At 48.8% G+C, this 25,659-nt stretch overlaps 1 protein-coding gene across 3 annotated transcripts in view; it reads right to left on the reverse strand.

Annotated features, from left to right (window-relative positions):
* Window positions 1–25,659, reverse strand: part of Plxdc1 (plexin domain containing 1) — a 55,484-nt gene that overhangs the window by 24,220 nt on the left and 5,605 nt on the right. For all 3 annotated transcript variants that reach the window (XM_040749621.1, XM_040749620.1, XM_040749622.1), the window contains exons 2-7: window positions 23,161–23,339; window positions 7,661–7,804; window positions 7,319–7,388; window positions 6,631–6,753; window positions 5,980–6,098; window positions 4,978–5,077 (exon numbers count right to left, since the gene is read on the reverse strand). In XM_040749621.1, the coding sequence (XP_040605555.1) occupies window positions 4,978–5,077; window positions 5,980–6,098; window positions 6,631–6,753; window positions 7,319–7,388; window positions 7,661–7,804; window positions 23,161–23,339 (735 nt within the window). The remainder of the gene's footprint in view (window positions 1–4,977; window positions 5,078–5,979; window positions 6,099–6,630; window positions 6,754–7,318; window positions 7,389–7,660; window positions 7,805–23,160; window positions 23,340–25,659) is intronic.

Here is a 25,659-nt window from a genome sequence, read left to right on the forward strand (position 1 = left end):
TGAGCCTGGTATGACAGAGCATATCTTTACTCCTGGCACTTGGGAAGCAAAGGACAGGTGGATCTCTGTGAGTCTGAGGCCAGCCTGGTCTGCATAGTGAGTTCCAGGACAGCTAGGGCTATGTAGAGAGATCTTGCCTCTCAAAAACAAAACAAACAACAATAAAATCAAACTATAGGAATGAGATCTTGTACATGGGAATGAACCTCTCACCCCTACCAACCCACAGCGCACCCACTCATGCACACACATACACAGGCATATAAATAGCCACACCCATAGACAAACACATAAACACATGCACACAGAGTTTTGTTTTAGTGCAGGGGGTTGAACCTAGGTTCCATCCATACTAGACAAACACTCTACCATTGGGCTACATCCCCAAACCCACTCAGACTAATGTTTGAATGAGGTGACGCAGGGTCTCACATTATACCTGGTTGCCCTTGAACTCGGGATTCCGAGTGATGGGATTATAGGCCTATATCATCATGCCCAACTTTCCCCATACACACTTTTTTTGACAGAAGACCCCTAACCATGGGAAAACGAGATGCTATGGGCAGTAGGGTGAAGAAGGCAACGTTCTTGTCATTCGTGTGCCCAAAGGGACACTGAGGCCCAGAAGGTGGCCTGGGGACCTGGGAACATTTAAGTAGAGGATGGAAAATTCTAATGAGGCTTTGACAGCTCCATCCCTGTTCATTCTTGCCAGGAACCATCCCAAAGCCACCCTTTGAGCCAGGAGACCTCAGGTCTAATGCCAACCTCCTTTTCCTCTTCGGGCTCCCTCCTCGGGGCACAGCTGATTGGTTCCCTCTCTCATGCTGAATCATTGGTGCCATCTCACCCGTCACACAGCTCAGTCATTATCTAGATTCCAGTCTTACCTTCCCCTGCCCCTGGGCTTCAAGATCCCTGAGGACAGCGTTAGCCTGGCATTTGTCTTTGCCGGTCCCCTGCCAAAGGTCTTCTACCTAACAGGGCTTAGGAAACGGCTGTGAAGAAATGAACAGATTACAGATGGCCCTGAAAAACCTCATCTACCTGTTCTAGCCAGCCAGAGCCCATAGGAAAACCCTTCTCGTCCGCTCACTACAGATCAGGGCAGAAAGCCTCAGAAGAGGAGTCTTCAGATGGCCACAGTCAGACAGAGCCAGGCTGGGGCCCAAAGAAGGCACAGGGCTGAATCTGAGGAACTCCCCACCTACAAAGGTGTAGGCCAGAGCTCAGACACAGGGTCAGAAGGAAGGTGACATGAGACCCAGGCACAGATGGAGACAGGCACTTGCAGAGGAAGCCAAGTCCAAGGACGGAGACATATAATCCATAGCCGTGAAAAGCAGAGCACTGCAAGGCTCCCACTAGACGGCGGGGCAGAGGTAGGGCTGAGCCCAGGGCATAGTCAGATCTTTGGGAAGCAAGTGCAGCCGTACCAGTGGTCAGGCAGATGAATGGCAGTGTGGAGGAGGGTGTTGGATGATGTTCAGAAATCTGAGTGAAAAAGACTGGCCACTTTGACTGCCGCCTTGTACCCATCTGAGTATATGACTTAGGTACATTTTTATTTTTATAAACTGAATCTCCATACTGGAGTCATTTGCCTTTGGATTACTACACCAACGTGTGGGCTCACCCAGTGGACAATGACATCCATCTGCATGGCCATGTTTCTGGAGCCAGGAGAGGGGCAGTCTCCAAGCCACACTTCTGGCAGTTTGAGACGCTCTCTTTTGTCTGCTTCAGCTTTCCCAGATACAGAAACACTGAGGTCCACAGGAAACTTGCTGCCCCATCCAGACCTGACAGTGGCTCGGAGGAGAGGGTCACACGACCCATTTTGTTCTCACACCGGCCACCAGCAGGCCAGCATTGCTCTGGGTAGAGTCAGGAGTGGTAGAGAACATCTGTAATTCCAGGACTGGGGGAGGGGAGGTGGGATGGTCAAGAGCTCAAGGTCACCTTCCTGGGCTGTGTATGTTTCTGTCTTAGAAGAGGAAAAAGGAAGAGGAGGGGCAGAGGGAGAGAGAGAAATAGGGGAGAGGGAGAAGAAAGATGAGGAGGACCACCACTAGTAGATACTGAAAGATCAAGCCACAAAAGACTCCAGAATGTCGTAACCATTGTTTGGAAGTATGCAATGTGGGTCTCCATCCATCCATCCATCCATCCATCTGTCCCTTTGCTCGTTTGGTTATTTAATCAGTAATAAAAATTAGAACCCTGGCAGAAAACCCTGAGGAACTCTCAGCTCAGGGCAGGAAGCAGATCAGGTTTTCATCATTGAAGCAAAAAAGGGCAGAAAATGCAAAAAACAGACTCCAGAGCCAAGTGCTGGGAACACAGGATAAAAGTGGAAGAGTGGACGAAGGGGCCTCAGTGGAGAAAACTCTCCGAGGAAGAGCACTATAAAACCCTTTAAATATACTTTAAATGTGGTGGCACGCGTCTTTAATCCCAGCACTCAGGAGGCAGAGGCAGGTGGATGTCTGTGAGTTCCAGGCTAGCCTGGTCTACAGAGTGAGCTCCAGAATAGCCAAGGCTGCTACCCTGTCTGGAAAAACAAAACAACAACAACAAAACACTGTTTTTCTCTGTCTTCCTCCCCCTCCCTTTGGAGACAGGGGTTCACATACTCCAGAGGGGCCTGGGACTCACAATGCAGCTGAGGGTGACCCTAAACTAATCATTCTCCTGCCTCTACCTCCTGAGTGCTGGGACTACAGGAGCACAGCATCACGTGAGACTCTCTATGAAGGATCCTTATTCAGGAGAGTAAGAAGTCAAAATGGGCCAGATTTGGTGGCTATCCCTCCTCCCACAGCCTCTTTGGCTGGTTCCTCTCCCTTCTGCAGCCAGCTCTGGGGCCTCCACCTTCTTCATGGCTGCCTGGCGCAGAGATATGACACATGCTTCTGACACACATCTGGCCTCAAGTCAGCTTTGGAAAGGAAATTCTAGGAAAGGAGGACCAGTGCTCTAGGGCCATCTGAGGCCAGTCAGGTGACATCCAGAGTTCACATTACATCTGCAGCCCTTGATAATCTGGCCTTGAGTAACTGATTCTGCCTCCTGAGTTCCGAGATTAAAAGTGTGCACCAGCACTGCCTGGCAAAATAAAGTTTCTTAAGACAAATGAAGGGGCCAGATGTGGAGACAGCACTGAGGACGCAGAGGCAGGAAGATCTCTGAGTTCGAGACCAGCCTGGTCTATAGAGTGAGTTCCAGGACAGCCAGGGCTGTTACACAGAGAAACCCTGTCTTGGAAAAACAAACAAAAACAACAAAAGACAAGTGAAGGTAATTGAGTTTTGGCACTTTCTCCAGCCAAATGGAGAGCACTGAGGCCACCATGGAGGCTTTGAGCTGCAAGCAGATGCTGCTGACAGACACAGCTGCCCTCTGCATCACAGTGCTCTCTGGGCTCCGGGCACAGTGTGAGCAACAGTTTACATAAGGGACATAAGGGAGTAATGGAAGGAAACCTGGCTGTGTTCAGCAAATCTCCCCTGGTCCCTCCCAAGACCTCGCCTATCCTACTTAGTGGGGCAAAAAGGGGTGAGTGGCAGGTGGGGTTATCTGGATGTTGGGCGTCTGAAGGCAGGTTCTTTTTTTTTTTTTTTTTCAAGACAGGGTTTCTCTGTATTGTTTTGGAGGCTGTCCTGGAACTCGCTCAGTAGACCAGGCTGGCCTCGAACTCACAGAGATCCGCCTGCCTCTGCCTCCCGAGTGCTGGGATTAAAGGCGTGCGCCACCAACGCCCGGCCTGAAGGCAGGTTCTTATGCTAGCTAGTAGGTAAACATTTTAGCTACCAAGTCATCTCCCTAGACTACTTGGTTTTTTGTTTGTTTTGTTTTGTTTTTAGACAGCATCTCCTGTAGCCCAGCCTGGCTTTGAACTCCTGTACCCTCCTGCCTCCACCCCCAGGTTGCTGACATTGCAGACATGTGTCACGACACCCAGATGACCGTGGAATCTTCATAATCAGGAAACTGAATTCCACTCTGCATCATCTCAGGCAGAAAAGGGCTGAACATGGGCACAGGACAGAAGAGGCCTCCCATTCTGGGCTCAGACAGTGGGATATCCATGGAAACAACACTCTGCAGGCCACAGTGCTCCCCCTGAAGCATTTCAACCACAGTCATCTGGGGGTCACTGCTACTCAAGGCTCAACCTTAGAATACTGTCTCAGAAAACTGCACCAAAGTGCCTCCCGCTTTTGCCTTGACAGTGGATTGAACCTGGGGCTTTGCCCATGCTATGCAAGGGCTCTACCACCGAGCCACAGGCCAAGTTCCCCTCCAACTGCTCCAACAACAGACACACCACAGTGAGTTGCACTCATTGTCCACCAGCCCTGAATCTAGTATTTAGGATTAGAGTTAGGACTTAAATGATAATGGGACCTGCACAGAGTCACACAGCATGGAGCAGGGGAGTCACAAACTTGTGTTTTTAGGGTGCTCCCTACAATTCAGCCAAGACAAGAGACAGTCCTCCATGAAAATTATGAAGATCTTAGGATATTATAACTTGATAAAGGGACAGGGGCTTGGAAGTGCGTGCTTTTGAACAGCCCAGGGACACTGGGAGCTCTAAGGTGTCCTAGGACCAATGGATGCTGAGGGCATGGAGGTTAGTCTCCATCATCAACTTAATTAGATTCAGGATCACCTGGGCGACACATCTCCAAAGGGTTTTTCCAGAGAGGTTCAACAGGGGAAGGGAAGATGGTGTGGGATGCGGGTGGAGTCATCCATGGGCTAGGGGCCAGGACCAAATGCCAGCATCCGCTTCTCTGCTTCCTGACTATGGACCAACACCTCACAGTCTCACCGCCTCTCCTTCCTCACCACGTGGACTGTATGTGAGCCAGAACAAACCCGCATTCCTCAAATGGTCTTCATGAGGCATTTTGTCATAGGAAAGAGAAAAGTGGCTAATACAGACGTTGCTGTATGGGGACTCACCTGGCACCTCTGGGGATGAATTGAGGATCATGAAAGCATCTGACAGGCCAGCCTTGACAGGGTGCTGGGCAGAGCTGATTTCCAGAACAGCCATAGGGATCTGCAGCAGGGAAAGAGGCACCTGCCATCCACCCAGAACCTTCTGTGGCCACGAAGTCCCCACTCAGAGCTCCACACCCAGCTGTCTGCTCAGGACTTAAACATCCAGAACCGTATTCTAGGAAACCCGCAACTCCTCCCACATAGACCCTCTAGCTTCACACAGGCCGGAAGCCGCCCTCAGCCTCTCCCCTTCTTTTCTCTCCTCCCCCCTCTTCTCATCCATCTCCAAATACTGAGTTAATGCAGTGGTTCTTACATCTTTATGGTTCTCTCATCTCCCTTCTCCCAGCATTCCCTTAGTCTCCAATAGTCTGTCCCCCACTCTGGAGAGAGAGTGGCTTTTTCCAAAGGTGCGTCTGCTGTTCCCCTGTCCCATCCTGTCCCCCACTCTCCACTCCAGAAAAACCACATTCTTCTAGTGCTTTGTATAAGCCATACTCTGTCCTGCCACAGGACATGCCACTCTCTCTTCCTCGATGCCCTTGTGTGGTTTGAAAGAAAATGACCCCCAAAGGGAAAGCACGATCAGGAGGTGTGGCCTTCTTGGAGTGGGTGTGGTGCTGTTGGAGGAAGTGTGTCACTGTGGAGGCGGGCTTTGAGGGCTCATACTTGCTCAAGCCACGCTCAGTGAGGCAGACCACTTCCTGTTGCCTGTGAGTCAAGATATAAAAACTCCCAGTTATCTCTCCAGCACCATGTCTGCCTGTCTCCTTGTCATGACGTGATGATAACAGACTGAACCTCTGAACTGTAAGCCACCACAATTAAATTTTTTCCTTTATAAGAGTTGCTGTGGCCGTGGGGTCTCTTCACAGCAGTAGAGATCCTAAAACAGCACTTCGTTCTCATTCTTTTCTTACAGACTTTCTGGATAAACGAGGGGCTCTAGAGCTCGCTTACCTCTTTGTAGCCGAAGACAATGCGGCCATCTTGGTAAAGGGCTGCTTGGAAGGTGAAGCTGCCCCTGTCCTCCCGGCCCTGGAGGTAAACATGGTCCCACTGAACCACAAAGACTGTCCCTGGGGAGAAGGACAGACACCTGGCTGAAGAGGGAGATAGGGCAGAGGGACCCAGCAGTCATGGTGGGCAGAGATGGGGGCCATTTGTGAATTTGAGAAGCAGGAACTTGGCAGCCCACACCACCACCCTGGCTTCTGAGCTACAGAGGCCCCCAAAGATCTTATCTATGTCCGGGACCCCAAGTTGCTCATCTCTTACTCTGTGTGTGTGTGTGTGTACCCCTTCTTTCTTGCCTATCCTGACCCCTGGAGACAGAAGGAAACATGGGAATGTCTGTTCCTAAGGGGGTGGGGCTGATAAGAATGAGAAGGACTGGAGGTTCCCGAGAAAATACTCATGTCTTCACCTGGCTCAGTAATGCTAGGCAGTGGTGCCTCGGTGCCCTTCTTACAGGGGAGAAAACAGCACAGGGTAGGAGGGAAAGATGGCTGTCTGCCTGTAACTGTGGATCTAGGGCTCCCATGAAGGGGTTAGGCCAGGACCTCCCCCCCCCCAGTGCTAGGTGAACCGTACTCTGAGATCGGACCTCACCATTGTCGAAGTAAGCAACTGTGGAGTTGTCAGAGTAGCCAGGGTTGAAGTTGGCCATCAGGGGCGCCACATACTGAGTAGCTGTGAGCATCCGGTGGAGCACATCACCCACAAAGATGAAGCCTAAGGAAGGGAGAGAGGTTTAGAGGTGTCACTGGAACTGGCTCAAGGGGCTCCCCCTAGGGTCCCCCACACCCACTGGCAGGGGCTAAAAGTGAGTCTTGTGGCCTCATCCCGCACCCCCCCCCCAGTGGGCTCTGGACTTGGTGAAATAGAAAAATGGCCCAGACTAGAGAATTCTTGTTCCTGTCTCCGGGTAGAAAAAGGAAGAGGAAGTAGCCCCCATCTTCCCCAGTTTCAGGGGAAGCAGGAAATAGAATGAAAGTGACAGGAATCAAAGAAACACCTCATATCAACAGGGACCCTGTTCCTTGCTTCCTTGGGCTCAGACTCAGAAATGGAGAGCCTAGAGCTGTGCACACTGACGGTGTTGGTCCAGCAGGATAGACCCATGCACACACATGCATGCACACACAGATGTCACCTGATTTGAGTGGGACATTCAAGACATTCCCTGACTGCCTCCCTAGCCCACCTATCCTCCTGGCTCCAGTGAGTCCCTCAACAGCCTCTCTGAGTCATGCTGAGACCTCCAAGTCCTCCCCCAACCTCACTGGTTTTTCCTTACCTCCAGTTGCTATGGTGATCTGCCGCAGAGGATGCCCGTAGAAAGGGAAATCAAAGGACAAGACCACTCTCTGCAGGGACAGGAGAGAGTCCCCATGGGTGGAGCTGCCAGCCAAACACTGGCCACCCTCTCTGCTCCAGACTTGCCTAAACAATGGGTACAAGCACATCCAGGGTAGGCCCCCTGGGACTACAACTGGGTACCCGCACTATGCGTCCTCTGACTGTACCTACCCCCAGGTCACAAACCTCAGGCCATAATCATGCCTACTTCCAGGCAGCCACTGTTGGCCTAGCCACCAGCCTCCCAGCGCAGGCTGTCCTGCTAGGCCTAGGCACTCACTGAAGCCTGTCGGTGAGAGCTTGAGAGGATCCTGTGGACCTTCACGTGGCTCTGGTTGGCCATGGCCATGTCTACCCACAGATCCCGGCTGCGACGCTCACCAGGGCCGTAGACTCGGGACACATAGTAGTTGTGGTTGTCCTCCTGCAGGGACAGAAACAGAACCTGTAGGAGGTGTGATGAGCCAGGCAAGCTGGTCACCAGCTCTGTCCTTCTCTACCTAGACTTTCCCAGGTCCTCCTGGCCCAGAGCACTGGACCCACTGGGAGCTCCTGGAACACCCCTGAAGAGCACGGTCCGGTGTCATTCCTCAACAGGTCTGGTCCACACTAGCTCCATTTGGGTTCAGCTCTGTCCTGCCCAGACAAGCAATTCCTGTAACCCCGAATGTTTCAGAGCATAACAAAGACCAAGTTCAGCATTGGGGACACGATGGGGAAACCCCAGATAAAGCTTTTGTCTGAAAGGAGTGCACCTGGACCGCAGGGGACACAGTCTCTGACCTGCACTAAGAAAAAAGTGAAAAACCAAACAAACCTATAACTACTCAGTCTTAGACATCTAAGGGAGAAGGCAGTCGCTGATCTTGGGGAGTTGCTAGTCTGTTGGAGGAGACAGGACTCAGGCAATGGGACACTCTGACGCGGGCAGCAGCACTCTCACTGCGGTCACCAGATGGATTGAAAGAAGAGAGAAGCAAGGAGTTCCTCAAGAGACAATTCTGCATCTCCCTATGTGGCTGGTGGGGATACCACAGCGGGCTGGGTTCATTCCACAGTCTCCCTCGGGGGAGCATCTGGGGTCAGGGCTTGCAGGAGACCAGGGAAGTGGCTGGCAGAAAGAATGGGAAAACCAATGAGCTGGGCTGTATCTCAGCTTCCTGGAGCTGGACCAGAACACCTCACAGAAAGCTTAGTGGCAGCAGCAGGGAGGTCAGAGGTGCCCAAGGCTGCCCCAGGTACTGTGGTGCCCTGCATCCTGGATCATTAATCAGTCTGCAGACACAACAGAACAAACCATGTTCTTCCTGGAGAACTGCCAACTGCCCAGCCAGCCCCTGGCCTGAGCCCAGTGGGAGCAGGGAGCTGGGTCCCCGGCCATTGCATGCCTCCTGCAGAGAAGCAGACCACGATTCTGACAAGCCACACCCTCTGAACACATTTTGGAGACTCAGGGTTCGGATGGGCTTAGAGAGATAAGTAAAGGAACATGGGGGGGCGGAGGGTTGGTTCTGCTGGGACCACCTGCAACTTGTCTCTACATTCCCGTTTCAAACAAAATAGTAGTTTAATAAAAGCCAGCTTTGGGTTGGAGTGATGGCTCATTCTTAACTAGGAGTGTTTGCTGCTCCTGCAGAAGACCAGAGTTCCGTTCCCAACACCCACACTTCAGGGCTCCCAACTGCCTATCACTCCAGCTCCAGGGGATCTTGTCTCTGTGAAAAAAGGAAATCAAGTTTAGATGCAAGTCTTGCTGTGTATGTGAGGACCACGCCCAGCTGCATATGTGTTTTTTAGGGTTCCCAGACCCCATCCAAGAACATCTGCTTCATCTCAGGCTACACCTGCTATGTTCTCCAACCTGGTGCTTCCTCAACCAGACTGAATGGAATGGGTGGTTGAAGGCAGGTTTAAAGGAGTCCACAAAACCAGATAAATGATTGACAGGTATTTATCAGGGGACAACACTACACGATGATGGTAAGTAACTGCCAGTCTTCTGACTCCTGAAGATGCAGTCTCTGCTCTTCTGGATGCTCCACCACAACCCAAGAGATCAAGCCCCTCTTCTTCCTTATGAGGAGTCAAGTCCACACACCTAGGATACGGCCACCACCCCAAGTCCACTGGTGGAACAAGATGCCACAAGAGGTGGCCACATAATTCAACACACACACACACACACACACACACACACACACACACACACACAGTGCAATGGAAGCTTGTCGTCTTCATCTATTGCTTCTGCTGTCTAAACCAACTCCATCCTTCCTTCCAGAGGGAGAGTAAAACTGAATGAGTGAGAGGCTAGGGGCTGAAGAGGTGAGCTAAAACTGCCACCTTGCCTTGTCCACAGGAGACACTGGTCCCCAGGAAGGAGAAGGAACAGCTCCTTGCTTCTTGCTCCAACTATGAAGAGTGGAAATGAGGCAGGGACTGAGGTGCCCGGAGAGACAGGCTAAGCAGCTCTTGTTCCCACACTGTCTAGACCTTCTCTGTGACACTTCTAAGATGGTTGCTGGAAACTGAGGGGACCTTACATGGAACAGTCATCTCTATGGGGTGGCTGGAAGAACTTCCAGGAAGACTCCAGGCAGCTCTTCATTAAACAGCACAATCTGAACAGCAAGAGAGAAGCAGCAAACCAAGTCTCTGGGCAGCTGTTCCCTGGCCACCATGTTTGTTTGTTTTTTCTTTTCTTTTGTTTTGTTTTTTGAGACAGAGTTTTTTTTTGTGGCTTTGGAGGCTGTCCTGGAACTAGCTCTTGTAGACAAGGCTGGGCTAGAACTCACAGAGATCCACCTGCCTCTGCCTCCCGAGTGCTGGGATTAAAGGCATGCACCACCAACGCCTGACTTTGTTTTTTTCTTACACAAGTCAACTACAGCTGGTTTCTTGACTGAACACTACAGCAGAGTCCCATAGCTTGGAATGAACCTTGGGGACACTTCTTGGTTGTCACTATAAGCCCCCAATCATGTTTCCACCTATCCCAGTAGTTCTGGTCCAGGATGTCCACTAATGGCCTGGAAGTAACCACTGTCTCCATCTTACTGCAGCAGCAGACCTTCCACTTTATCAAGGTATGGGCCACCTAGCCTGACTGGATCTCCCTAGTCCTCCCAGCCACATGGCTATGTATGACCAATGGGAGATTAGCAGAATTATGTGCCCTCCCCTCCTCCCACCCTGAGCCAAAATGGGATGCAGATGTGCAGGTGTGGTGGCTAGAACGGAGACAGCCATCTTAGGTTACAAACGTGAAAGGCACGTTTGCACAGTGCAGAGCAACAGGACAGAAGGGAACTTCCTACATCACGGAGACTCTTTAGCAGCCCTTGCTCATACTCTTCCCTTGGAGAGAAGAGATTTATTGTGTGTCTTAAGGCCCAGTCACGCAGGCATTTGCTACAAGGGCAGAAAGTGTGCACTCTAATTAATACAAAAGCAGCGCACAGTGATGTATGTTTGAGATCCCAGTGCTTGGGAGGCAAAGGCAGGAGGATCAGGAGCTCAAGACCATCCCTGGCTACATTGCAAGTCTGAGGACAGCCTGGGTTGCATGAGACTCTATCTCCAATAAATAGATGAATAAAAACAGAGAAAAGGGGGGTGTGGGGAAGCAAGCCCTAGTTGAGCTCTCCTGCCAGTTAACACCATACGATGTACAGTTAATCCATGTACAAGGTATCGATACTGTGTGTGTCTTATTCATGATGCACAGGCCAAGGGACTCACCATCCGCAGACCATCACTGCATACAGCCTGCTGTTTGTCACCCCAGAGGATGGTCTCTAGGTGCTGGAGCAATACTGGTTTGGCATTTCAAAGAGGAAGTCTAGTGAAGGAGTATCTGTGACATGTCACAAAGCCCTGGTCAATAATCTTCCTGTTTCACAGGCAATGGGGTGAGCTCAGACCCTTTTTCTTTCTTTCTTGGCAGTTCAGCACCTACATCAAATCACAGCCAAGCCACTCTGTACCTTCTGGAGCCTTCTCCAGCACCCTCCATCCCATAGCAGACCATGGGCCATCTCCAGGAACTCTTAAGGTTCCATGAGGCATCATTTGAAAAACCACTGCTTCAGGATCAAGTGTGCAGGCTTTGGTGTCAGCCTGATCCAAGTTTGATACCCAGACATAACAATGGTTAATGATGATCTCTTCTCTCTGGTACAGTCCCTTCTTCAATGCAGCAGTCTGGGAAGGATTCCCTGGAACAGGACAGCCGAAAGCTCTTGGCCCGGTGCCCACAGCAGGTGTCCTGTAAGTGCTAGCTCTTAGATGATTTTGTTGGGCCTTTCCACGAAAAGTCTTGACATCCCCAGACTCCGTCATAGTTCACACAGCAAGGGCTCTTCTCTCTCCATCACTCATGCTGCCCTGAGACCCTCCAGGCACTTCACTATGATGGTGACACTGCATTTACTTTGGCTGAGCTGAAGATGTTTCTGGAAAGGAACTCCAGCTAAGCTGTCACAATCATCCCATCACCTGCCAGCCAGCTGGCTGGTTAGGATGCTGGGCAAGCCACCAAGGGCACTGCAGGGCTGGCAGGAGAGCTTGGCTAGCCAGGCTTGTCAGGATAGCACTGAGGCAGCTGGAGCCAACCAAGGAAGTACGGCTGAGAAGGGGACTTTCCGTCACCCCAGTCCATGAGGGTTTACAAAGCCACCCACTGGGAAGGTGTTCTAGATCCCAGCTACTCAAAATGATCTGGGGTCATCTGAAATACAGAGTTCTGGGCCGGGTGTAACAGTCACACCTTCAATCCCCACACTGGGGAGGCTGAGGCAGGAGGATCTCTGTGAGTTCGAGGCCAGCCTGGTCTACATATTAAGCTCCAGGACAGGCTCCAAAGCTACAAAGAAAACCTGTCTCAAAAAACAAAAACAAAAACAAAACAAAAGAAAAAAGCCAGGTGTGGGGACTCATTGTGTAATCTTAGTACTTGGAAAACTGAGGCAGAGGGATTGCTACCAGTCAAAGGCCAGCCTAAGCTACAGAGTGAGTTCCAGGCCATACAGAGCTAAAAAGGGGTTAAAAACCCTTAAATAAACAAGAAAAGAAAGGAGGAACAGAGAGGGGAGGGAGGGAGGGAGCGGAGGGAGGGAGGGAGGAAGGGGAGGGAGGGAGGAAGGGGAGGGAGGGAGGGAGGGGAGGGAGGGAGGAAGGGGAGGGACAAGGGGAGGGGAAGAGAAGACAATGTTCCTGGCCAACCCTAAGCCTGCAGATCAGAGCTAATATCTGCATAAGAATAATTTGAAAATTTGCAGAGAAAATTTTAAAAATTAAAAGTGCAGGTTTAAAAACATAAAAAGGGTTTTCCCTACACCATTCATCCTAAAGGAGTTGGAGGCTGAGCTAGACTGTGGGCTCTGCCACTCATTTGATGTGTGACCGTGGGCAGGTGACTTCAGCCATCCCTTCTGGATCAAGAGAAAATAGAGCATCAGAAACACTTATCCCGAGCTGGTAGGATGGCCCAGTGGGTAGGGTATCCCAGTGGGTAGGGTTGCCCAGTGGATAGGACAGCTCAGTGGGTAGGATGGCTAAGTGGGTAGGAGAGCCCAATGGCCACTGGCCCAGGCCGGAGCTACACATGGCTGGAGTCACTGCCCCTCTGGCTAGGTTTTCCTTTCCTTTCCTCTCTCCTGGTGGGCTTTCCTGGGACATCCTTCTCAGGCTGCTGCCAGACTAGGTAGCTGCCTTGAAGTCTGGTCAGGCTTTTACTGTTCTACGCAGGAGCAGTCAGCCTCATATCTTCACCATCATCACTGGCAGATTTGGTGAGAAAATTGGGAATTCTTAAAGGAAAGAATCAGTTAAAAGAGAGAGTTTTTTCCCACATTAAAAATGGGAGGCACTATCACAATGGAGAGAGTTAGATCTCTCTATGATTATGCAATGCATGATTTAAAATGGAATAATTAAATGAAGGGATAATCAACTTAATCAGGATTGACATACTTTTAATTATCATTTTTGATAGTTCTTGTTGTCACTTTGATAATTCTTAGTTTATCTCTAAAAAGTTGATTGATATGCGTGCCAAGATGCAGGCCTTAGAAAAACTTATTAAAGCAGATCATAGATACTCAAACCCAGATAGGAATTTAAAGGAGAACCAATATCAGCCTTGCACTATAAGGTTAAAGAGGAACAGCCTAATTTTTCCAAACAACCAACCTTAATATATCCAGTAACCTTACAAGAAGTGCCAAATGAAATAGGGTCTGTAATAGCTACTTGGAAGCCTATGACAATGTTAGATTTAAGGAAATTCAAGGAAGCCATACTCTCATATGGCATCCATTCACCATTTGTGAAGCTGATATTAAACTCGTGATCAACTTGCAATAGAATTATCCCTATAGACTTGGCTAAAACTGCTTTAGAGCCTGGTCCTTAATTGCAATGGAAGACCTCGTTCAAAGAAGAGGCAAAGACTGTTGAACAAAGGTGTAGATCTAGAGGTATGGATATCTCCCAAGATCAACTTCTTGGAGAAGGAGATTGTGCTACATTAGAAAGGCAATGTCTATGCGATGACCACCTCTTGGGTTTATGCTGTAGAGCAACTTTGAATGCTTGGAACAGAATTGAAGAAGTAGGAAAGAAAATTGAATCATTTACAAACGTTATATAAGGCCCAAAGGAAGCCTTCACGGATTTCTTACAAAGTTTGTCATTAGCAGTAAATAGAATACCACCTAATTTCAGAAGCTAGACAAATAATAATTGTATGCCAATTCTCAATGCAAAAGGATGATTACGCCTTCAAAGCACCCTTGGAGGAATGGATCCCAGATACAATCAACATTGAAGCTCATGACCATGATGATGCATGGATAGGACAGAGGTTTGAAGAAAAATTAAAATGTCAAGTGTTTCAATTGTGGCAAACAAGATCACTTTAAAAGGGATTATAAACAGGGCATTCCTAGAAACAATGTGTTGTCTAAACATAATCCAAACAGAATGCCCCTCCCTTCTGGATTATGCAGAAAGTGTGGCAAGGGCAAGCACTGAACTAATGAATGTAGATCAACAAGGTACAATCAAGGTGACCCTTTGTCATCAGGAAACGCCTTGAGGGGCCTCTCACAGGCTCCCATGCCAAATTTGCTTCAGTCATTTCTGTCATTGTAGAGGAAGCCCCTTCCCAGAGCAATTAATGAACCTAATGCCTATTGTAAGAAACCATACTGCTCTGAATAATAGAACAATTATAGAAGAGAACAAAAATTTCAGGAAAAACCATAAAGTGAGTATTTTAGCAAACCTCTATAAATGAACAAAGGCCAAAATTAAAAATATTAATAAATACTGTTGTCAATGAAGGTCTGTTTAAAAAAGGTGTGGATGTAACAATAATTTCGCCAGAACCTTGGTATCCAAATTGACCCCTTCAGGAGGTAAATATTCAACTTTTAGGGACTGGAACTTTATCTCAGGTAAAACAGGGTGTGAGATGGGTCAAGTGTACAGGACCATAAAGACAGAGGGGAAAATTAAAGCCATGTGTTGCTAATATTGCAATGAATTTGTGGAGGTGTGATTTGTTATAGCATTGGAGTACTCAGATTAGCATTTCCCCAATCTTAGAAACAATTGGAGAATGGTAACAAATCTAAGAGCTGTTAAAAAGGTGATTTAGCCAATGGTCTCTCTACAGTCTGGAATTCCTTTGCCTTGTCCATTGTCTAAAGGATGGCCTCTTATAGTTATTGATTTAAAAGACTGTTTCTTCACTATCCCTTTACAAGAAAAAGACAGAGAAAATTTTGCCTTCACAGTACCTACTTATAATAATTCTTAGCCTGCTAAGAGATATCAGTGGAAGGTTCTCCCACAGGGAATGTTAAATAGCCTCATCCTGTGCCAATATTTTGTACTTCAGCCATTGCAATGGTACATAAACAATTTCCTCAATCTATAGTTTACCATTACATGAATGACATTTTAATGCAGAGGGAAGATATTATCTTAGAATGGATCTTTTTTTATAATTTATTTATATTTTATGTTATCTGTATTAGTGTTTTTACTGCATATATATGTGAGGATGCTAGATCTGCTGGAACTGAAGTTACAGACAGGTGTGAGCTGCCATGTGGCTGCTCGGAATTGAACTCAGGATCTTTGGAAGAACAGTTAGTGCTCTTAACCACTGAGCCATCTCTCCAGCCTCTAGAATGGATTATTTTACCACATAAACTGAGTTTTAAAAAAAATTAAAAATTTATGTGGAAAAGGTCTCTGAAGCTGGGCGTTGGTGGCACATACCTTTAATTCCAGCACTCGGGAGGCAGAGGCAGGCAGATCTCTGTGAGTTCGAGGCCATCCTGGTCTATAGAGCGAGTTCCAGGAGAGCCTCCAAAACAATACAGAGAAACCCTGTCTTGAAAAACCAAAAAAAAAAAAAAAAACCAAAAGGTATCTGAGTGAATTATTTTTTCTTTAGATTTATTTATTATGTATGCAGTGTTCGGCCTACATGTACACCTTCAGGCCAGAAAAGGGCACCAGATCTCATTACAGATGACTGTGAGCTACCATGTGGTTGCTGGGAATTGAACTCAGGAACTCTGAAAGAGCAGGCAGTGCTCTTAACCACTGAGCCATCCCTCCAGCCCTTGAGTTAATTCTAAAAGGAAATTGAGATTTTTGTCAATTAGCAGGAACAGACCCAGTAGAAATTAAATTATAGAACCTTTTAATAATGATGAAATTGACAAATTATGGGCAGAAAGTGAGCTTTAGCAAAGAGCTTGCAGCAATTATTTTTTGGGGTTGGTGGGTGAGATTAACAAGTATCCCCAAAGCAAGAGAATTCAGCTTATAAAGAGAACTAACTGGACCCTTCCTCACATTGTGTGGGAGGCACCAATCTCTGGAGCCCTACATTCTATACTGACACAAATAAATCTTCTTTCTTCCTTTTTTTTTTTTCTTTTCTTTTTTTTTTTTTTTTGAGTTCTTTGAGACAGGATTTCTCTGTGTAACAGCCCTGGCTGTCCTGGAACTCGCTCTGTAGACCAGGCTGGCCTCGAGCTCACAGAGATCCTCCTGCCACCACCCGGCAAATCTCTTTTTTAAAAAGACCATCTCAGGAAAACCAGGGTGACTGTCCACTGTGACCCACAGCCCATTTCACACGCAGTGTGCGCCCTCTGCAGCTCCGTCAGGGTCAGCCTTCGTGGACCTGACTGCACCGTCTTTATACTGAGCCAACATCATCCGCAGCACAAGGGAAACACGGGCTCGAGGGCGCAAGGATTTTCCCAAGACAAAAACAGACAACCTGATTTAAAAACAAAGTAAAGTCGGCAGTAGACTCTCCCGCAAGGAAAGATACACAAATAGCCAATAAAAACACAGGAAAACTTTTAGCGTCATTAGTCATTGGGGAAATTCAACTCAAAACTGCAATGTGAGTTGGGTGTCGAGATACCTGTAATTTCAGCACTCAGGAGGCTGATGCAGTAGGCTACACAGTAAGTTCAAGCATTGGCTACAGGATGAGACTCTAAGCAAGCAGACATGGGGCTGGGGAGATGCCCTGTGGGAAAGAGTGCTTGCTATGAAAGCAAGAGTCCCTGAGTTCGAATCCCTAGCAACCATGCTTGCTGGCATCAGCGCTGAAGAGCAGAGACGAGTGGATTCGGCTAGCCTCGCCCAACGAGAAGCTCCAGGGCTAGTGAGAGACCTTGCCTCACAGGCGGGCAGTGAGCAGCCCTGGCTGAAGCCTGCTCAGGGCAGAGCTGAGTGTGAAATGGACACAGACTCCCTATAGACCCTGGCACCTCCTCCCTCACAGAGTACTGTGAGAGAGCACAGGTAAATGGAGCAGAGGGCCTTCGAGGCCCCTGGGTCCACTCAGGGATCGGTTCTCTCTAACACCATTGGAGACCTCTGGGACGGGGAGCCCCTCCTTCCTTTGCTCCCTCAGAGGAGTACCTGCCGCAGACAGACACTGATCGCAACTGACGAGACAGCCTGGTTCTAAGGTGCCAGAGCGAGGCATGCAATGCAGACACATACAGGTACTGCGGTGCGGCTGCCAAGCGACATGAGGCAAAAATAAGACCGTTTCTTCTGCTCCCCAGCTCCCCAGCTGTCGGGACACAGCCATGGCTAGAGCTTTCTCTGCACCAGGGAGCACCCTAAGGGTCTCCCCCTCCACGCCTCCAGGGATCGGGACTCAAGTCTCTTCGCCGTCCTGTCTACGGTCTCCTGGACGCCTCTGTGTTCTGGAGGGCCACCCGAAAAGGGCTCAAGCCAGAAGTCGGCCTGCAAGGTCCCCAGAGCCCTGGCTGCGGTCCCCGGCTGTCACGGGTTTCCTTTCACACAGCTGCTTCCCCGCCTCCGTCCTTGGCAGAGGCCCCTGTGCCTGACTCAGCCCAGCCCTCAGCAGTCCCACGTTGCTGAGAAACCATTTCCTAAACCATCACTGATTCATTGCAGCCTTGAGACCCAGGATTTACATTTGTCAGGGCAGCTGCACCTGGCCTGGGGCAGTTCCTGCCCACTAAGGGTGAGAGGGCTCTTTTCCTGATGGGGCACTTGAACCCTCTTCCAGATAGCGTCCATCCTAAGACTTCACCTCCTGTTTCCTTCTGGGGACAACCGGATAGAGGTGTCTTCGCTCAGGTGGCCTTGTTCTACAGCGTGGCCTCTTTTTTAAAAATTAATTCCTTTTTTTTTTTTTGAGACAGTTTCTCTGTGTAGCCTTGGCTGTCACGGAACTCACTCTGCAGACCAGGTTGACCTCGATCTACCTACTTCCGCCTTCCTAGTGCTGGGACTAAAGGCGTGTGCCACCATGCCTAGTGCTGGGACTAAAGGCGTGTGCCACCATGCCTAGCTGCAATGTGGTTTCTTGGTGGGTGGTTGTCAAGGGGTCATGAAGCCCCCAGATGGTGGAGGTCATGTACTCAAGTATTGCCATGAGGTGCATTTGAAAAGCCTGGTGTTGTGGCTGTCACCCTGGCCATTATTTCTGACTTATTTCTTTCAGGAAGTCTGAGACAAGATCCCATTCTTTGTTCTAGAATTGACTATGTAGTCCAGACTGGTTCTGAACTAGTGGTAATCCTCCTGCCTCAGCCTCCTGAGTGCTGGGATTACATGTGTGAACTACCATATCTCACTTTTTTTTTAGTACTAAGTACTGGACTTTGGGTCTTGCACCCTAGGCAAATGCTAGGCCACCTGGCTCTCTTTTTACCATTTTATTTTATTTTTGGGACAGGGTCTCTCTACACAGCCCTGGTTGCCCTGGAACTCACTATATAGAACAGGCTAGCCTCGAATTGATAGAGATCCTCCTGCCTCTGTCTTCTGAGTGCTGGGATCAAAGGCATGCACCACCACACCTGTCCTATCCATTTTGTTTTTGAGACAGCTTTTCACTAAGTTGCCCAAGCTAGCCTTGAAATCACTCTGTATCCCACATAGGCCTTGAATTTATGAGCTTCCTATCTCAAGCTTCTGGGCCAGCTCTGACCACCATTATAAAACTGCTTGGAGGGACTGGAGAGATGACTCTGAGGTTAAATGCACACAGAATTCTTCCAGAGGACCCAAGTGGGGTTCCCACATTCATTGACTCATAACTTCCTGTAAATCCAGCTCCAGAGGATCTGACACCCTCTTCTGGCATTGGGGGTACCTGTACACTGGTGCCATACACCATACACTTTCACAGACACACTTACATACACATAAATACGAAGTAAATTAAAACAGGTCTCTTTAAAAACCTCAAAATCCGCTGGGCGTTGGTGGCGCATGCCTTTAATCCCAGCACTCAGGAGGCAGAGGTAGGCGGATCTCTGTGAGTTCGAGGCCAGCCTGGTCTACAGAGTGAGTTCCAGGACAGCCTCCAAAACAATACAGAGAAACCCTGTCTCGAAAAACCAAAAAAAAAAAATTAAAAACCTCAAAATCACCTGGACATCTTAGATCCCAGAAGTTCTTACTCGAAGCCGCCCACCAAAACCACATGCAGAGTTTTGTTATTTATTTCCTTCTTCTCAGGGGCAAGGATGGAACCCTGGGCCTCACACATGCTAGGCAAATGCTCCATTGAACTACACCCCTACCCCAAGGAGGTATTTTTTATGATTTATTTGTTTGTTTGTTTATTATTTATTCAGTGTTCTGTCTGCATGGATCCCTGTATGCCAGAAAAGGGCACCAGCTCTCACTACAGAGCCATCATGTGGTTGATATTGAACTCAGAACCTCTGGAAGAGCAGCCAGTGCTCTTAACCTCTGAGCCATCTCTCCAGCCCTTGTATTTTTGAAATTACTTCATTCTGTTGTATTATATTGTTCAGGTGTCCGCCTGCACATGTGTGTGCACCACATGTGCTCCTGGTGTGCAAGGAGAAGAGTGTCAGATCCTCTGAAACTGGAGTTACAGATGCTTGTGCCATGTAGATGCTTAGAATAGTAGCCAGGTCCTCTGGAAGAGCAGCTGGTCCTCTTAAGCCGTGAGCCATCTCTCCAGCCCCATGGGAGGGTACTGTGAAGAAATGAGTCCCAGGCTTCAATGCTACTGAACTAATCTGTCCAGAGTGGAGCCCAAGACTGTGTGTTGTCTTAAAGCCCTAGTGTTACTGAGTCCACTAGAGCTCATGGAATGCATTGCTCCTACTAAACACCCACAGACAATTGCTTCCAGGAGTCCTTGTCCCTGTGGCTAGTTCCAGTGATGTCCTCTTTGTGCAGAATGGGACATGACCCTTCTGACTATCGTGCCCGGCCCCTGAGCAGGTACCAGTTATTTAATCCAGAATCCGAGAAAGCATCGAGGAATGGGTAAGCCAACAGGAGTCCCTTCCTTAGGGACATCTCATGGTCTGACTGTCCACTCTTCCCTTCTTTTATACCTACCCTACTCCTCAATTCTGAGTGTTCCAGAAGGCAAGACAGAATGGGAAGTGAGTGGGCTTTGTCCTTGGAGAGGCCGCTGTGGGGCTGGGATGAGGGTCTGTTGAGGGAGTCATTTGCCTCAGGCACAATGATAAGGGAACCAACAAAGTTCAGGAGTTGAGAAGAACATCTTAAATACGGCATTTTATAAATCAACGTTAGAGCCAGGTGGTGGTGACCACGCCTTTAATCCCAGCATTCGGGAGGCAGAGGCAGGCAGATCTCTGTGAGGCCAGCCTGGTCTACAGATCAAGTTCCAGGACAGTCAGGACTACACAGAGAAACCCTGTCAAAAAACAAAACAAACAAACAAAAGCAACACTAGTGCCAAACACTAGTGATATTTTGATGAATGAAATCTCAAAATGTTAAATAATGACAGAATCAGTGGTGTCAAACTACTTCAGAGACTGAGGTAAGCATAGTATCACAAATGACATGGCGGGTGAAAAACCCAAAACACCCAAAGCTTATGAAATAGCCTTAGAGAGAAAAGATGTTTCCTCCATAACACAGGAACAAGAAAGAGGACTTAAAATTATATATGTATATAATAATAATAATAATAATAATAATAATAATAAAAGCCTTAGAAATGCAGAACATGGCCAGGTGTGTGTATCAGGGTCCAAGACCTTAGCACTACTGACTCCATGATGGAAGTACCATTCAGGCCAACTCATCACATAAATAGTACCACCTGTCAATATGAAAACAAAGACGTGATTCATCGAAGTCCATAGTTCTGGGAAAGTCTCTAAATGAACTAATCCTGGTTTTTTGCTTCTGTAGTTCTGCTTCTGGATAACTGTTCTTGTTACCTGAAATATACCAGCCCAGAACATGGTTTCTTGTGTTTAAAACTCACTCTGAGAAAGGCTCAGTGCTACACTGGGATCTCAAACATCTAGTGTAGTCCCTGGATGGCTAATAGACTTTCTACAGACGTAAACCCATGTCCAATCAGTCTTCCCTGGTGGGCACCCCACAACAGTGTGGTGGCTCCTGTAGGAGGCTAGCCTGTCCTACATAGTAAATCCCAGGCCAGCCTGGACAGTCAGCTATGATTTCAGAATGCTGAAATGACAGTAAACAGAAGTATATGACCAGGTCAGGAATAAGAGTGACACTAAACATCAGGTTTCCTTTTCGAGACAGGACTTGCTGTGTAGGCTGAGTGGTCTCAAACTGAGCAATCCTTCCTCAGCCTTCCAAATACTGGGATTACAGGCATGAGCCACTATGCCCTAGGTTACACCAAATCTCCTTGGAGTGGGAAGCAGGCGCAGATACATTTGTGCTGAAGTAGAGGTCTCATTAGGTACCCCAGGCTAGTCTTGTGCTGAAGTAGAGGTCTCATTAGGTACCCCAGGCTAGTCTTGTGCTGAAGTAGAGGTCTCATTAGGTACCCCAGGCTAGTCTTGTGCTGAAGTAGAGGTCTCATTAGGTACCCCAGGCTAGTCTTGTGCTGAAGTAGAGGTCTCATTAGGTACCCCAGGCTAGTCTTGTGCTGAAGTAGAGGTCTCATTAGGTACCCCAGGCTAGTCTTGTGCTGAAGTAGAGGTCTCATTAGGTACCCCAGGCTAGTCTTGTATTCTTAGCTGTCTTCCTGCCTCAACCTCCCAAGTGCTGGGATTATAGGTATGAGTCACCGTGCTCATGGTTACAGCAGATCCCTTCACGGTGACATTAGAAGAAAACGGTGAAGAACCTTCAAGCTTTTGTTTAGCTGTGAGATTCCCATAAGCCCCCTTCCTCCCTCTCCAAACCCTGACTCTGCCCTCAGAAAGCCTACCAGGTGGTAGCTCTCCCCAGGAGCTACTCAAAGACCACTCCTACAGGGTATTTAAGCCCCACCCCCTACCCCCACGCCAAAGAAACAAAGCTCACTCACTAAGGGAGCCTAAGAAGCGGTCAAATTGGAAAACAATAGCCTAGAGGCCTCCTGCGTGGAAGCCTGTGGACTGTAGGAGGCAGCCTGGGTCTTCTGTGGTTACTCTTCTGTGCTTCCAGCATGACTTTTGGTCTGCACTGCCCAGGCTGGCCCTGAACTCTGGGGCTCTGGTCATTCTCTGGCTTCAGCTTTACCCTCAGCTGGGCTCACAGGCATGGGCAGCCACATCCCACTACCTCTAGCACTGCCTGATGTCTAGAAGTTTCCGGAAGTTCTTCAGACACAGAAAATGGAGACCTTGTGAAGCATATCCTCACTGCTGCTGCTTCTGCAGTTTTGCTGCATCCTGAGAGACTCCACCCTTCCCCCTCCCACTCACACTCATCCCAGACACAAGCCGCCCGCAGTGGCAAACTACGGGCACGCGGACATAACAGGCAAGCGTCCCCAGCCACAGGTGCAGACGCCTCCAGTTACACTCACATATGGACGCAGAGGCCCGTCAGCTTTCAGAGTTATCTCCTCCCACAGAGTGCTCCCCGCCCCCAGGCCCAGAAAGTGCCTGAGGACACCTGGACGGCTTGCTGTGGGCCCTGTCCTTAACCTTCAGGGCCCCACAGTCTAAAGATGGTGCAGAAGTGTGACAGCGTGGAGCTTACACGTGCAGCTGTACTGTAACTGTGTCATCCTCAGTTTTTCTCCTCAAAGTCCTGGCAGAGCTCAGTGCCTACACTGTGCATCCCGGAGCAGGCTGCTCTGTCCCTCAGGGCCCTAGTGGAGGAGGCCAGCAGCCCACAAAACTCTGAGATGCGTTCATCCTATGACCCAGGCTGGAGTCAGCTTGCCTCTTCCCTGGGTTCCTCATCCTGTCCAGTCCCCACACCAGACACCTAGGCAGGCCGCGGCTCTGCTCTCCCACAATGCTGGCTCACACTTACCACCACCCTGGTCCTGTTGTCCGGGAGTGTGTCAATGGCCAGCGAGGCCCCACCCAGGTCCTGGCTTAGCTGAGTCCTGCCTGGCTTCAACACCTGCCCAGGACTCTCTCGGGCTCTCCGACTCCAGCCTTGCCTGGTCCTCTTAGCAGTCCATTCAGAGCCCTGGCCTTCATCATGACCTAGGAGAAGGGACAGAACAGTCAGTGCTGGTGGCCCTGAGGAAGGATGTGAGAAGGGGGCCAGACCTCCTACCTTGCAGAAGCCTCAACACTACACCATCATTGGCTCTGGGGACACTTGATGACCAGGACAGAGGTTCACAACACAGACTGAGAACCACGCCCAGAAACAGGCACATACAATGCTAACCTCTCAGCCCTCCACAGTGGACGTGGTTTATCTGGCAAACCAGGACCTGGCTCAGAGGTTAAAGGTACTGGGGACAGAACTCAGAGCCTCACACCTGCCAGGCTCTACCACTGACCTACCTGTCCAACTACATCCTACTTTCTTTCTTTTCTTTTCGAGAAAGGGTTTCTCTGTGTAGCCCTGGCTGTCCTGGAACTCTCTCTGTAGACCAGGCTGGCCTCAAACTCACAGAGATCCACCTGCCTCTGCCTCCTGAGGGCTGAGATTAAAGGTGTGCACCACCACACCAGGCTGTCCTTCTACTTTCTACCTTTGTTTTATGAATACTCTGTATGTCTCATGTAAGTGTAACCATACAATACGTCTCTTGTGATTGGCTTATTTCACTTTGCATGATGTCTTCCAGGTGCAGCTGTGTTCTTTTTGAAGACTAAATGGTATTCATGCTATACCATATTTTGCTTATCTGATCATTTGACTACAGAAACTTGGGTTGTGTTCATGAGTTGGAGATCATGAATGATTCTAAGAGGAACAGCATCTCTTCGGGGACCTGTTTTCAATTTTTTGGCTTATGTGCCCAAAACTGGAATTGTTGGTTCCTATAGTAATTCCATTTTCTCCCATACTATTTTCCATGTGAAGTGGCTATGCTAGTTCATTTGTTTGTACATTTTTAAATTATTTGTATTTCATTTTATTTTGTTTTGTTTGCATGTAGTGCCCCAGGAGGCCAAAAGAGGGCATTGGATCTCCTGGAACTGTAGTTACAGACAGTTGTGAGCTGCCATGTGGGTGCTGAGAACCAGACCCAGGTCTCTGGAAGAGCAGCCAGCGCTCTCAACCCCTGAGCCATGTCTCCAGACTCATAGGTCAGTTTCTCTTCTCAGTGATGTCTGAGGTTTCCTATTTCTTCACAGCATCGTCAAGTCTTGGTAGTAACCATTCTAATCAGTGGACAGAAAGTGATACATACTTGTGTTTTTATTTGCATTACTTTAATGGTTAGTAAGAATGAGCATCGTTTCGTGTGATACTGGCTGTTTGTATGCTTTCTTTGGGAGCATGTTTAAGTCCTTGGCCCATTTTTAAGTCTGGTGGCTTGTTGGCCTGGATCATAGTTTTGTAAGCTATTCAATAGCATCTTTTCTCTCTACCCTCTGGATCCTGTCACACCCCACTCTCCTCCCCCACTGGCTTTGACTGCTGAAAAGACAAAACCAGAAACTCCCTGGAAACAGATACTTCTACTTTGCCCACTTGATTTGGTTTGTTTGTTTTGAAACAGGACCTCAATACTTAGCCCTACCTGACCTGGGACTGGCTATGTAAATGAGACCGGCCTTAAATCACAGAGATCTAGCTGGGCATTGGTGGCGCACGCCTTTAATCCCAGCACTTGGGAGGCAGAGGCAAGCGGATCTCTGTGAGTTTGAGGCCAGCCTGGTCTACAAAATGAGTTCCAGGACAGCCTCCAAAGCCACAGAGAAACCCTGTCTTGAAAAACCAAAAAAAAAAAAAAAATCACAGAGATCTGCCTGTATCTGCCTCTAGGGTGCTAGAACCAAAGGTGTGTGTTTCCTTGTCCTACTAAAGGACATAATTGTTGTAATTTTTAAAAAAAAACTTCGTGGACAGAGCTTGAGTGGACTTTTTTTTATTGGGGGAAAGTGATGGGAAAGGGGGAAGGGGTTCGGAGACTATCTCTGGGGACAGGAGTGGGCAGAAGAGAGAGACAGAGAGAGGTGTGAGGGAGAGGAGGGGAGGGAGGGAGAGAAGGAGGACCGGGGAGAGGGAAGGAGGGGGAAGGGAGGGAGGAGGAGAGGGAGGGAGGGGGAGAGGGAGGGAGGGGGAGAGGGAGGGAGGGAGGGGGCAGGGCCCTTTTATAAAGGAATGTAGTAAATGTGCACAGGGGTTGCTCTTAGTGTCTGCAGCTGGAGATGTTGCCTGTCAGAACCCCAAGGACAGGCCAGAATAGATGCCTAAATGCTAACAATGGTTTTAGCTCCATCACTACTTTCAAGCTCTGATCTCAGGCAAATCACTTTCCTGTGTAACAAGAGGAGGAGAAAGCAACTGGGATGCTAGAAGAGGTTTCACCTCATCTCAAACACCATCTCCCATTAATTA

This window comes from Mesocricetus auratus, unplaced genomic scaffold (assembly GCF_017639785.1).
Source record: "Mesocricetus auratus isolate SY011 unplaced genomic scaffold, BCM_Maur_2.0 Super-Scaffold_100007, whole genome shotgun sequence".
NCBI lineage: Eukaryota > Metazoa > Chordata > Mammalia > Rodentia > Cricetidae > Mesocricetus > Mesocricetus auratus.